Source organism: Branchiostoma belcheri, unplaced genomic scaffold, assembly GCF_001625305.1.
Source record: "Branchiostoma belcheri isolate BF01 breed outbred unplaced genomic scaffold, Haploidv18h27 scaffold62, whole genome shotgun sequence".
Taxonomy (NCBI): Eukaryota; Metazoa; Chordata; class Leptocardii; order Amphioxiformes; family Branchiostomatidae; genus Branchiostoma; species Branchiostoma belcheri.
In genome coordinates this window covers 1,064,375-1,081,465 of record NW_017804265.1, presented here as the reverse complement: position 1 = coordinate 1,081,465, position 17,091 = coordinate 1,064,375, and the positions used below count along the sequence as shown (strand labels likewise).

At 45.0% G+C, this 17,091-nt stretch overlaps 1 protein-coding gene across 2 annotated transcripts in view; it reads left to right on the top strand.

The window, feature by feature from the left end:
• Positions 1-4,283, top strand: part of LOC109483102 (28S ribosomal protein S28, mitochondrial-like) — an 8,033-nt gene extending 3,750 nt beyond the window's left edge. For both annotated transcript variants that reach the window (XM_019786092.1, XM_019786091.1), the window contains exon 4: positions 3,848-4,283. In XM_019786092.1, coding sequence (XP_019641651.1) covers positions 3,848-4,004 — 157 coding nt within the window. In that variant the 3' untranslated portion in view covers positions 4,005-4,283. The remainder of the gene's footprint in view (positions 1-3,847) is intronic.
• The last annotated feature ends 12,808 nt before the right edge of the window (positions 4,284-17,091 follow it).

The window sequence follows — 17,091 nt, the reverse complement described above, 5'->3', positions numbered from 1 at the left end:
AACCTGTGAACAATTAGGTGTGAAGGCAATGCAAACTGGATTTGGTGGTTAATGCATGGAGTTATAAGGTCGGACTCCATGTTTAATGTCTACAAGTACATTGATTGTTAACAGTTTATCATAGTGAATAGAATATATTTTGCTTCATTGACAGACAGGTATAGGTTATAACTTATAAGGTAATTCTCATGTTTTACATATTTTCCCTTCAACCAAGGATATATCAATTCATTGCTTCAACAAGGAGGTTTAAAGGTGCCCAATGCAGTATCAGGGCTTAAAACTGGATTTTCAAAGTCAATATTCTAGCCACAATGACATATTTTTATGCATTGTAGTAAGTTAAACATTATTAGCATATAGCCATAATGTGTCCAGATGATGTTGACCAATCAGAAGTCCCCATTTCATATTTGTTATGACCCCATGTAGCTAACAATGTGGTTTTAAAACCCATAAACGAGCAACCAGCATAGACCAATATGACCATTAAAGATCTTTTATCTTGGAGATTCTTGGACTGTAGGATTCCAAGTAGATGTCATCCATCAGAAAAACTTGAAATGGCCTCCTAGCTAGTAATCTGTTCAGTGTTATCCTCCAGCCTTGTGCCACATTCATTGCTCGTTATGATGCTGGGAGATCGTGGGAAAAAACTTCCCGCTCCTGTTTCCAGTTATCCTCGTTTGTCAGCGGCCCTTTTGCTAAAACGTGGCTGAACTTTGGTCGCCAATTTTCGCTGATTTCTCCGGCGTTGAGGCTAAGTGGTTGGGGCAGAGTCCTGGAGCTGTCTTGTTAAAGTGAAGTCACTGAAGGTCGTGAAAGGGAAGAATTACTGGCTGCTTCAGGACTAGGGGGGAGCTAGGGCATGAAATACCCACCTGCAAGGTACAATTTGCAGGCAAACTGCTGTATTACTGTACAGTCAAACCTGCTAAGATGACGACCTCTTCATTTCTGGCCATGGTAACCGCTTTTTCTCGGTCTAGAAAATTTTCCCCATTGATGCAAGGTGACCACCTGGCCAACACGATCATGTTGATTATTGATGATAACTAATATAATGAGAAATCATGGAGAAACCAGCCCGTTTGCCTTGACTGCTGGATGTGCCACCCTCCCCACATGCATTCACCACAGAACTGAAGATGCTTACAGCATTTGACATCAAAACATCTCGACTTGGAAATCATTTATGTCTCAGTCATGTTGTTAGGCAACCCTCTTCAAGGAGACTACCTTTCCAAGGTGACCACTTTTCTTTGGTCCCCTATGTGGCCAGCTTGGATAGGTTTGACTGTACTTAGTAAATACGTCTATAGTGGGGCTATGCCAGTGGGAGCGGCACACTGTATTCTCTAGCTCAGACCAACTCCCCTGGCATGCTATCTCTCTATTTGGCCAATTTCTACTCTTTCCAGTCGCCTCCTGAAACCTGGTAGAGGCTAGGGCTATGTACCTGTACCTGTATCTTTGAAGGTCCTGAATGTCTACCAATACGGTAGTACCATGTCTCGAACAGAGTGCACACAAACTGCGATAGACTGAATGCCAGGCTACATTTTCTAACATCCTGCCCAATGCCCATCCATTTGGAAGTTAGAAGACTATCATAATCATCTCTCATGTCCTTTTTCTAAAATGTTTTAATCTCATTGTTTTGGCATATTTTAGAGATTTGCAAGTCACTTCTTTATATATAATTAAGTTCTTTATTACTAGTTACAGACTGTATTACAGAGTGTGGGTGACCCATATAGGTGGGACATGACCAGGTATTGTTATGTGTCGCACTAGTTTTGACACCTCAGGTCCTTCATATGTCGCCTGTCGGCCCTTAACCCTTTGGGTTGAACAAAGCGTGTCCGTGTGGCCGTCTTAAAGCAAACAGCTCCCTTAAGGGTATCATTACCCAGCTCAGTCAACACCTTACATACAAACCCAATTACCCTTAGGGGGTGTTACACGTTTTTCCCACACTCTTGGCGTAAAATTGGTTGGATTTTACCCGGGAGGTTGGCTCCAAAGGGTCAAGTTCCGACGGAGTGTCGCCAGTTCGGCGCCTGTTGCCGCTTTGTCGCGCGGGTGTCGCCGTGCGTTTGTAAACGCTCCCACAGGAGACGTGTAGAGCGGTAAGGGGATACCCCTGGGACAATGGCAGCAGGGTGGAGAGGGAAAGCTTATCCTCTTAAAACTGTTCTGACCCCGCAGTGTTAGCAGTGATCAGCCAGACCTCACTTGTTAGTGAGACGCGTGTGACCCCCTGTACGGTACACACCTCGAAGGGGACCGTTACCTCACTCGCATCAGAGTACAGTAGTCACTTTTTTAAAATGAAAGACCTTTATTGTACATTCATGCCTCGAAGGACTAGGTATAAGATGTAAGTCAACATGTTGTATAACGTAATAAACGTATAACGAAAATAGGAAAGTGTAGACACTAGTTTAACATACATTGTAGACCAAAGTGTTGTACTAAGCTGATTGAAGGGGACTGTTACCACACTTGCATCAGAGTATAGTAGTCACTTTTTTTTAAATGAAAGACCTTTATTGTACATTCATGCCTTGCAGGACTAGGTATAACTATAAGTTGTAACATGTCGTATGACCTAATAAACATATAAGAAACATAGGAAAGTGTAGACACAAGTTAAACATACATTGTAGACAAAAGTGTTACTGATTGAAGGGGACCATTAGCACACATGCATCAGAATACAGTAGTCACTTTTTTAAAATGAAAGACCTTTATTGTACATTCATGCCTTGGAAAGACTAGGTATGACTATAAGTTGTAACATGTCGTATGACCTAAAAACATATAACGAACATAGGAAAGTGTAGACACTAGTATTTGACATTGTTGACAAAAGTGTTGTACTAAGTTAATTGAGTAGAATCAAATTCAAATTGAGAAGAGTCAGAATCAGATACACTTCTTTGTACATGTTTAGGTAACGTTTCTTATAGTAGTCTTAGTGCATCAAAATATAAATTTATCCTTTGCATTTAGTCTATTTGGTATGTATGGAAAATGTTCTTTGATACAGTTAGAGAGTAGAACTCTTTCCTAATCATACAATTTACAATCTAAGTTCTGAAACTTTGTGAACCAAAAGAACAAATTTTGCTTTGTTGATCTTCCAGTTCAATGAATATGCTTTTAGATCTGGGAACCCACAAGTTTATTTGGCGTTGCCTTGTCGAGCCGCGTGCGACCTGCCTGTTAGGTGGCCCGTGTTGTGTGGACGCTATAGCGTCTTTCCCACAGGAGCACGGTTACACCTATTGACTATCAATACTACTGCAGACACTCGGCACTTTACGGTATACACTGCCGGGTGGAGATACATTTACACCGAAGCACTGCGGACGCGTAGGGCTGCATTCCTCAAGTCTGACACAAGCAACAAAGAAAGAACAAGAAAAGAAGGAGCTTGTTTCTAACTAATGATCCTTTTCTGTCTTCATCGCAGTATTTATCATCACAATCTGTAAAAAACAGCTTTAACATTCAAGGACAAAACTAGACTAGAGTAGTCACATTTTATATTGCTATCCATTTATTTTCATGTTGTGTGTACCTGCAATTAGGGCAAACACTTACAATAAAATTTGTTCATACATGTTTCAAAAAGAGAGACTGATCCTGTAGATTTAGAGGTAGCACAGCAATGTAACACTTGTTCCTTCTACCATTGAACTTCAGTTTAAGAGTCAGTTACCTAACTTAGTGCATTTGGCCCATGTAGGGTGTGACTATGCAATAAAGTTCATTGTCATTGTCAATAAACTTGTAATTGTAATTATGATATCTAATACCTCCAAATTTGATTCCACAGGAAATATCACAGAGGAGTGAAGGTACGATTGCGACTGAAGGACCTGGAGCTTTCCACGAGGTTTATCGGAGGGACCAAGAACGCCACACTCCTAGAAGCCGACGCTGTTCTTCTAGGTCTTCACAGCCCCTTGGAAGGAGATAGGCCAAGACAATGAATAACTAACCAACAATATGTAGCCTGGTTTATACCAAACCTATGTTAGCTGCTGAGTCCTCTCCAACAAAAGAGACCTGGCAGCTAAAATAGGTGTGGTAACCAGACCAAAGAAGAAGACCCATCCAAGAAGGTTGTTGTTAAAGAAAGTTATGTTCGTTCACTTTGAAAGAGACTTTTCTAGTGAAATACAAAGAAAGTTGCGTTCGTTCATGTTGAAAGAGACTTTTCCAGTAGAATATAAAGATTTCATGTTGATATAATAAAAGATACAGCTACATATCAGAATTTGTGGATAGTTTTGTTGTTTGAAATGTTCAAGTTCTGGTTCTTGTTTGACTTGTACATGTGTGTATGTGTGTTTGTCAAGAACATAGTTTTCATCAGGCTTCTCTCAAGATCATATTCATTGCTAAACCTAAACCTACATCTCCTTGGAGGTGTAGCCTCGCTATCCAGTCTATGCTTTGGCCAAATTCTGTTGTATTTGCCATTAAAGAAGTCTGATAGAGACTATGAAATGTAAATAACATAAAAAGATGCCCTTCTTGGGCTGAACACAGAAACTACCTAAAGAGCCTGGTCAGCACTACAGGTTAGTGTGTGATTTTTTTTTTTTCATTTCTGTAGTATCTTCTTAGTCCCCTTACAAATCTTTTCATTACATTGGTAAAAGAAATCCATAGACTTTGGCTTTTCTTACTTTTGCCTTGGGAGAGGCCATATACATTTGTAATGCCCCTTCAGCTTTGAGGCTAATAGTCCAAGTTTGGATGAAAAACCAATGTCATCCACCCCATAAATTTTCCCAGAATGGAACAGTCTAACATTATATGGTCACATGAAATAAGCTATGTAAAAGGGACACGTCCAAATGTACACTAATACCTCATAAATAACATCACTGAATATAGAGATGTGGACGTTAAATATCTGGCTTTACAGGCCTACATTCCTCCTTCGTTTCCTTAGTTCATTCACGATTCAGGAGTTGTGGGAGGCTATTTTTGTAGAGGAGTGCTCAAAAAGAGGAGTTGTTTCGGTATGTTTGTTGATTGTACAACCACACGTGTAGCTGTCATTTTGCGCGGACGCCTGCCTGTCTAAACATGAGTACTTAATGAAACATTAATCTGAAAAAATAAATGCAAAGTGTTCCAAACGTACATGTAAGAAGAGTTACAACAGGTTCATACATACAGTGCATGATGCAACGAAATGCGATGTTTTTGCGAAGTGGGTTGTGATATTATTCTCCAGGCAGACGTTTAGGCTATGGCTTATTTTTTACGTGTTTCTAGCAGTCTCTATTTTTGTACTTTATAGAGATCTTTCTTTATACCAGCCCTTTTTGGTGGCAAATGGTAACTGCCTGGCAAATGGATTTTGCCAGACCAAGGAGTGAAGGACGTTGAAGGTCCTTGGCGAGACCAATTTTGGTACTATCTTTGCACCGGTCTTTGCAGCCACCAAAAGGTGTGCTTGGAGATTAATTAATAAATAAAAATTATCCAAATGGCGTATCGTAAAAATCATCCAATTGTATTGCCATTACCATAGTTACAGAACGAAAACAGGACGAGAATCGGACACTTGTGGAGGCAGTTCTTCCTTAGCGGGCTAACTTCCCTGGCATGTTATCTATCTATTTCGTTACTTTCTACTTTTTCCAGCCGCTTCTGAAGCCTGGTAGAGGCTAATTCTTTCTAGCCGCTACCGAAGCCTGGTAGAGGCTATTAAGCACTGCTGTAGGTCCTAGTCACAACCAGACAGCGTCGCCTTCACTCAAGCGCCAGCAATCAAATAACCATCAGGACTATTTATCCACCCTTCTCCACCAACAGCTGTGTAACGCAGTCATCAGGTTTGCTGATCAGAATAGACACTGCAGTGGGAGCCACTTGTCGTTTTCTAATTAGCCGCTGTGTTTTTCTTGTATAAATGTTCGTCAGTTCATTGTGCCAAGAGGAAACAAAATTTTAGTCTCCATCAGACTAACAACGCCTGTTAAAAACTGTAGCCAAATAGGGAGAAGGGTTGGCCAGGGGAGTTTTGGGAAATGAACCTTCCCGTGGACTGATCATGACTCGAGATAATCATTACGGATGATGACAATAATCATGATGCCCCAGTCAGCGCTATGAGAATGCAGCAGCATGTTTGTATAATCGATAGTGGTTTAAAAGCCAAGGAAAGGCTGTCAGATATATAAAAGCAAAAGTACGTTGTCAAAATTATATTCGTTGTGTTTTCGTCTCTTATGGTAACTACAATTGTTTTGGTTATTTACACATAGCAAAGAGGCTAACACGCACGACCACAACGAGATACAACTTAAGAAACTTTCGTTGACTCCGCTTATTGATGGTCTGCACGTACTCTCTCTCAGTCCGAAGTGACTGATACGAGCGGGGATTAGCGGGCTCTTTTGCCGCACGTGTCGTGTAACGGGTAGCAAGCACGGCTGCTGGTCTCACAAATCGTCGAAGCCTCGTGTGCTTGGGGATCGTAAACAAGTAATTGTATTCCCTCAATTTCCAGCTTTCCACGAAACGGAGGTACGACGAAACGTTCTAAATGGGGGTTGTAGTAACAAAACGAACTGGAAACATGTATCTGCTTAGAGATTAATATATAAACGTCAAGTACTCTCGGCACCGGTAATTGTAAAAATATATTGTAGCTTTATGATTAGTTAGAGTTGGTTTATCAAAGGCCGTATGGAATCTGACCGGGCCTGTGGGTCCAGACCTTTTAGCCGAATCGTTAGAGCGTCGGGGTCTGAAGCTGGTGCCCGGGTTTGGCGTGGGTTCGATCCCCGGCCCGGGGCCAGGAGTTTGTTTCTGTTTCTACTCTCCTAATTCTTACAAAGTCCACACTAGGACCTGACTGAGGTCCCGAGACGCAAAGTGTGTCACCCCCTGAACAGGCGGGCGCTATTTCCGTCCTGGCCCGCCGCCTGGGTTTGAGTGATCGGTATGTGACGGGGCGGATTTGCTGACCGGCGGGAAACGTCGCCACCGTTTGGTCGCTATCAGCAACACACGGTCCATCAGGGACTTAGGTTGCATATTTCAGTCAGCCAGAGAAAAGTTACATAAAATAAAGTTGTCTATGTACAAAATCTACATCTAAAACATAAAGGCATAAAAGAAGACCCTTAAGACACATAAGACTACAGTTTGAGAGAGGGTGATAGCATTAGTATCATATTTTCTAATGAATATATATTTGGATATGTCTGAAGCCAAATTTATGTTTATGTGGGCACATACAGAGTAGGGATTTAATCTACTTGACGTATTATGCACCTGATTGTACCATGTCAGTTCTCTGTAGTGTCTCGATTATGTAGGTTATTTTGATGAGATACATGTCAAATCGAAGTAATTCCAATTACTGAATAAATGAAGATTATGGAGTGCCTTCATAAATGAGTTAAATGCAGCAAGTCAGAATATAGTGATTTTAAATCTATTTCGGACTCTAATTCTCTGATCTAGTGGTAAAAACTCAAATTTAATGACCCAATATCAGGTGAGCCAGACTTCTACTGCTACCGATCTGTAATCTCCAACCAATATCAAATTGACCAGGCAGTAGCGGCTAATTGATACAGGAGGCGTATGGACCCTCTCTGGTAGCGAGGGGCCGGCAAACTGTAAACTGGATGGCTAAACTCCCTCGGCGTGTTATCTCTTTATTTGGCCAATTTCTACTATCTCCAGCCGCGCCCTCAAGCCTGGTAGAGGCTACCTCTCTGGCGAATGGACACTGCCTGGCCAATTTGCTACTGACTTTTGCCACCCTAGGATCTGCTTGGAAATTAACAGGAGGCCAATTTTTACAGGTGGCCAATATTGATTTATTGTATCCATTTTGAGACTCCCCTCGCGCCAGAGAAGCTGCCTGGAGATTAACCCATTTGTGTCACCAGCTCACTGACCACCACGAGTGTCCAGTGGCCGCATACCGGTCATCTCAAGTCGACATGTGTCCTGACGGACGTTCCCCAGAAACAACTGCGCGCTGTGTTGTTGATTGCACATTCCCCGGTTCGTGTTGCAACCAAAATATCCAAACTGCTAATTCGCAATTTGGAAATATCACCGAGGGATGCTATGGAGGTCCGATATTGCTTCGTTCAGCTTTCGGGCTATTTTCGAGGCTTGATAAAAACTATGAGACGACTGAAATTAGGTGAACACCTCGCCACTAAGAAACCTGCCCTATAAGCTTACACGTTTTCCCAATTCGCATCTAAATCCGAGAAAAGAATAGTGGAAACCAATACACGCAGTTCTATTTGTTCGCACAAAAATGAAGTTACATGTGTTGCATCAGGTCAAATGTTCTTTCGGTAAATCGCTATCTAAAATTATTCTGATTAATCGGGGGAGAATATTTGTTTTGTACCTGCAGAAAATCTTTCGAAGACCCACTAGATCGTCCTTGGTTCCATGTACTAGTAAGAGTAACATGTGTAGTTGGACATAGCGTTACACATGTCCAACTGCCCCGGTAACACGTAAAGCCGGAGAATGCCGGTGGAATTGATGGGGTTATACCGGGGTGGGGCAGAGAGACCATCCCCTGCTGAGGGACGCACGCCCGGGCATTCCTCACAGGGACCCCCTCCGCCCCATCTAGCCTGCGAAACAGGCTCTTTGACTTATGATATCTGTCTATCTATTTTATATGTTTCATTAGATAGATACTAGATAGATAGATAGATAGATGGGTAGATAGATGGGTAGATGGATAGATGGATGGATAGATAGATTGGTAGATGGATAGATAGATGGGTAGATGGATAGATGTACAGATGGTAGATAGATGGATAGATAGATCGCTGGATGGATAAATAGGTAGATAGATATATTTTGGATGTGCACATAAACCCTTGTATAGAGGGAGAGAGGGGGAGAGATATGTGATTGGGTAAACAAAACATTCATGTATTTATGAGTGTTACTGTTTCAACCTGCCATATGCGAAGCCTGGGAGGAGTCTAGCCTGTCCGAGAATAACAGCGAAGTGTCCCCATTACAGGCATAGCTGTCGTGTCGGGGTGACAGGGGGGCGGGCCCGGGTGGGCCAGGCTTGCCTTACCCCTGCTGCGGGGCGCACCGCCCGGCATACCGGCAGCACGCAGGGGCGGGGCGGGCTGTCCCACACGGGGCAGGGAGGGCCGTGGTCTTTTGGGGAGGGGAGCAGTAATCTCCAAGCAGATCCTAGGGTGCCAAAAGACAGTATTAAATTGTCCTGGCAGTATCCACTCGCCAGAGAGTGCCCATACGCATCTTTGAACCTCTCTAGCGAATGGATACTGCCTGGCCAATGTGATACTGTCTTTTGCCACCCTAGGATCTGCTTGGAGATTAGGGAGCAGGAGGGGGACTTCTACCATAAATCTCCAAGCAGTTCTTTTCTTGGATACAAAGACAGTATCAAATTGTAGCCTTGGCACCATCTAACCTTGGCATATGTTATTACTATATCTGTCTATTAATAATTTGTCCGATCGAGTCCTACTCTTTCTGTCTGCATTTCTACTCTTTTCAACCGCTTCTGAATCCTGGTAGTGGTAGAGGCTTGAATATTTAGCCTAACACTCCACTCAACTCGCGTTACACCAACACAAGTTCACGTCTTCGCGGTAATAGTAATACCGGGCTCTTTGCTCTACCTTCTCATGAGCGCCTGTCAGCGAGTGAAACGGTTTTCATCCATCACAGGCGACTCTCTCTCCGGCAGAGGAGATAGCCTCGAAACCAGACCATAGTACGCTGGGCTCAGAGGTACACTTTTTTGGGAGGCATGTTGGCCCAGGACCCGAGAAATTGGCCTTTGTGGGTCCTGGATAATCTCTAAGCAGACCTTTCTGTTGTCGCAAAGACAGTATCAAATTAGCCAGGCGGTACGCGGTATCCATTTGCCAGACCATTTGCCACCCGACGTAAAAATTTACCAGTACAAAAAGGGAGCACGATAAAAATGCCTAAAGCGCAAAAAAATAAGCCGGAGCCTAAACCTCTTGCTTTGCGAGCGAGAATAGCCCTGGAAGCAGCCTGGCACCCAGGCTACAAAGGAGAAGGCATCAGATTCATGGGAAAGTGGTGACCCCGGCGCTACCCACCCGGGCCGCGCGCGGAAAAGCACGGCCGGGGGTCCGGCGGTATGCGCGGCACCCTACGCATGGCATCCGGGGGAATGAAAATACGGCACGACCGACCGCTGGCCCGTCTCACCATAGACAAACGTACGCGCGAGTATTCACAATCCGACGCAGTCCAAACACGATATTTATACACCCGCGCTGGCCCTCCCACTCAACTTAACCCAAACACAAGGGTCGACACGTTTCTACTGTAACACAGACGAGAATGCGAAAGCTGCATGACATGATTTTTTTCCTCCTTTCTCGAGCGCACTAGAGAACTATCAACGAGCAATATCTATCAGATGCAAATGCATTAATTCGTTGAGGAACGAGCGAATTAAAGGTGTCGTTGCTGTGACTGTAACAGAGACTTTGCCACATATTAAAATTCGTGATGAAGCGAGCGTCATCATGAGTTTATCGCTTATAAAGGTGATAGATTTCGTTCTTTCAGGGAATCTTTTGTTAAACTTTCCTCCAATTTGCCAGCCATCCTGACGCTGTTGCCCTCTTCCCGTCGGCTCTGCCTTACTGGTCCGTGTATACTAGTCGATTACACTTCGACCTTTTCAATTAAGTGCGTCTCAGAAATACAAAAATTGATATAACAAGATAAGCTTACGAGTGAAAGTAATTATGGGTTCACCACACCACGAAGTGGTGTGGTGAAACCATATTGCTTTTTCTGATGTTTCTTCTCCTTCTCCTCCTCCTTCTCCTCCTCCTGCCATATCTTTAAATGGATTCAGCTTCTTCATTTTAGGGCCTAAGGTCCTGAAATTTGGTATGGAGGTAGAGTGGGCAAATACCCCTAGGCGTTTTTTAAATTATTGTGATACAGGCTTTTAGAATGGTTTTATTTGAGTTTTTTGGCTGTGTAATAGCTAATGTATTACTGTGTAAGTGTGCAGTGTTTACCACATTTGGACATGAGTCATCACAATGGCATGCAAGGCATCAACCAATAGGCATGCAGCTTTCCTCTATTCTCCTTGCTGATTGGCTGTTGGGATTTAACTGGCTTAACTTCATTTACACCTGCACAGAGCCATGCCATACTGACAGTATGTCTGTATTCAAGTGTTTTGGTAGGTATTTTAAGCTTTCCTGCTCCAGCATTGGAATGCGGGCTATGAACGCTTCTTTTTATCTTGAAAATCAACAGTTTGCATTATGCAATCCTAACCAATAATGTAGGGAATAGCTATCCAACTGTTGTAGTCTTAGTTGTATGTTACTTCATACTATAGTTATATCAATGTAAAGCATTGTTTTCCCTTGTGTTTCTCATTCTTTCCCTGCCATGTGGTAAAATGTGGTGAACCCATCGCTATATTTGCTCCAAAGCAAATATTGGCCTTTCTAGTTCACTATAATATTTACACAACTTTTACTTTCAACCCGCCTTTCGCATTTGCTGCACTATTTTTCGAATTGTTGAAAATAGAGATGCCCCTGCCTGTAATACAATCCGCCGCGTAATAAAAACATAATTCACGGAGGTTACGCAAAGTTCGCGGCTGTGCCCGACAAAGGCAGACATACCGCGGAACCGTCGCATGAAGCGGTCACAGCGACACGCTCGCGACCGGGCAGCGAAAATATTAGTTTTGAACCATCAAGGGTTCCGGCTGGTGGTGTCTACTGCACTGCGACATTTCGTCTGAGCAAAACGCAGAAACCAGAGTGTCATTTCTGCATGGGGCAAAAACGTCGTAGATTTACGAGTGAGAAGACGAGGCATAGCCTCTACCAGGCTTCAGAAGCGGACAGAATAAAAGAGTAGAACTTGGTCAAATAGACATATAACATACTGGTACTTCTTCAACATTAGCGGACTAAATACCCTGGCATTTTAGCTGTCTATTTGGCCAATACCAAATCTTGGCTTAGACATTAGGGAGCCGGCGGAAACTACGGAGAATGGCAGCCGGGCTAATCCTGGCTTGCCATTTGTCATAAACCACATCCCTGGGTGCCAAACTGTTTTAGGGCCCGACACAGGCCAGCTCTTGGCTACATGGCCAACATGCCCCCAAGGAGATTATACCCGGTAGCCCCCTTCGCTCCAGTAAGGCCTGGCGTGCTATGGGTCTGGCACACATGCTATAAAACCACTTGCACCACCGACGTCTGGTTATTAGACCAAGGCCGCGAACCGGCGGCAGGGGAGTGGGGCGGGCGGCGGTCGCACGCACCGAGCTGTCGGCAGGGTCCCGGCGTCACACGCCTCGGGAATTCTGGGGCTGTGAACCTGCCCTTGGTCGAGGTCGAATGATTCTGGCAACCGTTAGAGTGCCCGGAAACAAACATAGCAAATGTTTTAGCCTCTACCAGGCCTTACTGTATATATACGGCGGTACGGATCGTAGTACGGAAAATACAATAAAAATGAAGAAGAATTGACCAGGAGAGTCAGTCCGCCGGATAGAAAAAGGATAACTGCGCGAGCGAATAAACTCTACGATGGCTAAACCCTGGCCAATTATAGCTCCCTAGTTGGCCAAATTTTACTGTTTTTGAACCCAGTGTGCAAATCAGCCCGCTCTCCCTCCCAAATAACGAAACTGTATCAGGAACGCCTGCGAACGAGGCTATGTATCATCGATGCGAACAAACAAGTCACGATTGTTTTAATCCAAACAATCACCTGTGAAATCCAAGTGATGTAACCTACTGGTGCAGTCTCATGATTTATGATGCGACCTTTGTTGCGCCTTTATGTGGGGTGATCGGCGCAGTCAGGTATGGCTAACCTGAGTATTTAAGTTGTCAAACACTTGCCTTCGGGGCCGATGTCTTGACAATGTCCATGAATAATGATGTTAATTATCCCAGGTTAAAGACCTTCATGATTACGGAACATGCGGGCGCCTTGAGAAACAAAGCGACGCTTGCTTATGTAACTGATAATGAGAACGAAGACCTTTAGTGTACATTTTTGCATAGGTATAGTATATACAAGGACATTCTACAAGTCGTCCTTGATATATACAAGTCCCCTCCCCGAAGTTCTTGCAATTGTATAAATGTAGGTGGCTGTATGATTGGTTAGAGTTGGTGTGATTCTTAAGTCCAGGTAGTATCCATTTGCCAAGCTGTTACCATTTGCTGGCGAAAGAAAAATTTAAAGATACTAACTAACACAAAAGAAAGCCCGATAAAACGCTCAAAACACACCAAAGTAAGCCTAAACCTACTCCTCTGTTTGGAGAGTAGGCCAGAAGACGTTTTGCCCATCCAAGTGTACTTATACGCCGGTGGCATCGACGGAGTTACTTCCGATCATGGGCAGGTTCTATTACGTCATCGCCTGTAAGGTCTTTGACTTTTCCCTCTGACTTCTCCGGTCACACGCGGCGGCTTTGGTCTCTGCTGACAGCGGGACGGGCGTCGACAACCCTCGGTGCAAGTGTACTTGTTATTCCGGGCAGACGTTTGGGCTTCGGTTTGTTCAAGTTTCAAAAACGTCCTTTTGCAGCGTTTCGTGCGCATTTAAAGATTTCTCTACGGCGACGCAAATAGAAATCAACGCGTGCAGCTATGATATAGACGCAGGAAACGACGCAAAGAGGACGCGGAACTTACCGGAACTCTACATCTGCTTGGAGACAAGTGTACTTGTCATTCATCGCGCACACACCGGCGGCTTTGGAGGAACAATTATCCACCCGTAATTGGTTCCCCGGCACGCCGCCGAACGTTCCCACGGCATGTTTCCCAGGACCTCTGGAGAGCAAGGCCGCCATAGCCTCGATCGCCAGGCTTCAGAATGGGTGCAACAAAAAAATAGAAATAAAGAGTAGAAATAATCTAATTCAGCGGACCAACTCCCCTCGTATGTCTATTTCGCCAATTTCCAGCCGCTTCTGAAGCCTGATATAGGCTAAGGCCACCCAAACCTCCACCACCAGACTTCAGATGCAGCTGCAACAAAGAGTAGAAATTGGCGATTAAACTGCTCTCATTTAGCGGACCAACTCGCCTGCATCTTATTTCTGCTCTTCCAGTCGCTTCTGGAGCCTGGTAGAGGCTGAAGCCGTCCTAGCCTTTTTCCAGCAAGCTTCAGAAGCGGTTGGAAAGATCAAGTAGCCTGTTGTGGCTGGGAAAGGAGCTAGAAATAGTCTATTAGTTCTAGACTTAATAAAAATCAAAATGGCATCTACATACATAGGGTTTACGACACAGAAACGGTTATATGCGAAAATGATTGAATCCCGTTATGTGTTGACAAGTTCGAAAAGAATCAACAAGTGGTTGTTTGGGCCAATGTAGCCAGCTAATTCACCTGGTCCATTGTAATATTTACTAGTACCTTTTTTTTCGGTCGAATTTGACTATTTACTACAAGCCTGCAAAGGAGTCATGGTGGAGACTACCGGTATATGTTATATAACTGCCGTGTCATCGGCCTGGCGCTGACGGGCGTCAGCCGGTCGGGGCACCCGTGTGGCCGCGGGCGCGCGTCGGGACCGGCGTCCGTCGGGCCGTTCTCGCGACCCCGCCGACCCCGAGGTCACCGCCAAAGTAAAGGGCTTTGGAGACTCGCGACAAAGCCACGAACACGGCGTGACGTAATGATGAAGTGGGGTGTCAAGATCGGCTCGACCTCGGGTCAAGTCTCAACAACGTCGGTCTCGGCCTTGCTGACCAACAAAAGCCATGGCACTGTTGTCAAAACGTCATTCCCAAGGCTTTAACGCAGGCTTTTTAGGATAGATTTGGATGTCTTTTTACGGTTCAGACCCTCGGTAGCTCAAGTTTGCCTCTGCACGACAAAGTCACGGACATGGCGTTACGTGGAGATGAAGTGCCAAGATCGCCGGGCTCGACCTCGGGTCATGCCTCAACAACGTTTGGTCTCGGCCTTGGTGGCCGACAAGGCTTAATGGACGATCTTTACTGCTCCACTGGGCTACGCACAGGTTACATGAACACAGGATTTTAGATTACAATGTCATGGCTTCTTTTTTTTTTTTGGTTTAGACCCTTGAGCTCGCTAGCTCAAGATAATCACTGCATCGAGGAACATCGAGAATCAAGGAAATAAAGAAATGGCTCGCCCTGAGGGGACATTGCCAGGTCACAGGTCAGTCACCTTACCTGACCCAGGTCATGAACCTCGGGCATTTTGTGGCAGTGGCCTTCCGACATGGCCTTTAACCCCGTTGTTCTTTTGCGGTTGAGTTGGTCAAATAAATACTAGTAGTAGAATTGGCCAAACTCGGGTGAATGATTTGACAGAGTGGTCAACTGGAGGTCCTCGCCTCCGACCAGATGAATGATACACCTTGTACATTTTTTGACCGAACTATTCACTGAGCACCTTGGGTGGGTTGTCGGAACCTACAATAGGGTACTTGAGGTCTACGTCGTATAGTACACTTTCTTCGTTTCTTATCTGGCGTTGTTTGTGATCCGGCGTTTCAATTTACGTTCAAGGGAAATTGAATATACGTGGCCTTTTCATTCACTGACGCGTATAATACATTTGACTCTTTCTCGCTCGGACAGAAACCGCGATAAAGCCACGTCTCAATGACCTGTGAGATTTCAAGGACCTTTTGGCGACGTTTGGGCGTTACTGAGATCGTTATCTCCGCTACCTCCACACGCGGGCCCCGCGGCGCTCAGGTGGACGGACGGCGGTCACGTACGCCACTCTGGTTTCTCTCAAATGAAATATGTCGGTAAAATGGTCTGAAAATAATTCAGGACTAACTTGTCCTCTGGCCCGCTAATATCCTCATCGTCTTTGACCCTTTCTCAACCCCCGCTGCGGAGTCCGGTGGGGACTAGACAGGCCCTGTGGTATCAATATATCCTCCAATCCACCAGGCCTAAGTAAAGGATGGTAGAATTCAGCAAAAATCACAGGGTCTGACTGACAAGAGGAGTGTTAGTCCACCGTTAGTGTTTTATCCCCCCCCCCCTGGAAACTGCGCGGACAGACAAAAATAGACAATTGTGGCTAAACTCCCATTTTGCTAAATGTTACTGTTTTGAACCCGAGTCGTTATATAATAGTCTGATGGAGACTAGCCCTGCGGCTCCTGATTATATAAGGTGGCACGGTCCAAGGATTCGCGCTCCAACAATCCTTCTCGCCGCGGCAAAAACTCCCTCGGGAGCAAATCGTCCCTCGTGGCGGCATATTACTCGCGTCGCTCACAGAAAAAAATACCGCCGACGCCCAACAAGACTGCGAAGGAGGCTAGCACGGTCAGTGCATGTGGACGGAGTCCGGAGACCGCAAACCGGTCATTAGTCAGACGGCTGACCGCAGAGGTCTCGTGCGTGTCGTTGGTCTTATCGTAAGCGCAGCCACACGGCTGGTCGGCGCTCGGTGTTGTGTGGCACATTAGCGAGAGGAGTTTACCACCCGACCTTCTCAGTACTGTAGTTACATAATTGATCATCCTACGTCGACCAGTAATGGCTACTGCAGCCCCGAGAGCGGAGCTGTATATTTTGAGTGAAAGGAGCTCCGAGGAAGGACACCGGCCAAAAAGATTACGGATCATTACGTCCAAGCATCGTCATTTCTCGTCGTATGCAACCGTAGTGTACAGGCACTGAGGCAGGGTTATTTTGTCGTCCTTTTAAACAGGTCTACATACTAGTACTAGACATGACAGCATGTTGCAGTCTTGTGATATGATATACTGTATTTTGACAAACCACGGCCTAAATCTTCGATCCGCCAATAGCCTTTCCCTCAAACTGTTCTAAGTTGACCTGTTACCCATGAGATAGCGGCCACGTGGTTATCATTTCGTACACATTCATACTAATCATAGTGTCCCGACGAGGTAGCCTCTACCAGGCTTGAGGAGGCGGCTGGAAAGAGTAGAAATCGGCCAAAATAGAGAGATAAGCATGCCAGGGGAGTTTGGCCGTTGAGAGAACAGTTCGCCGCCCCACG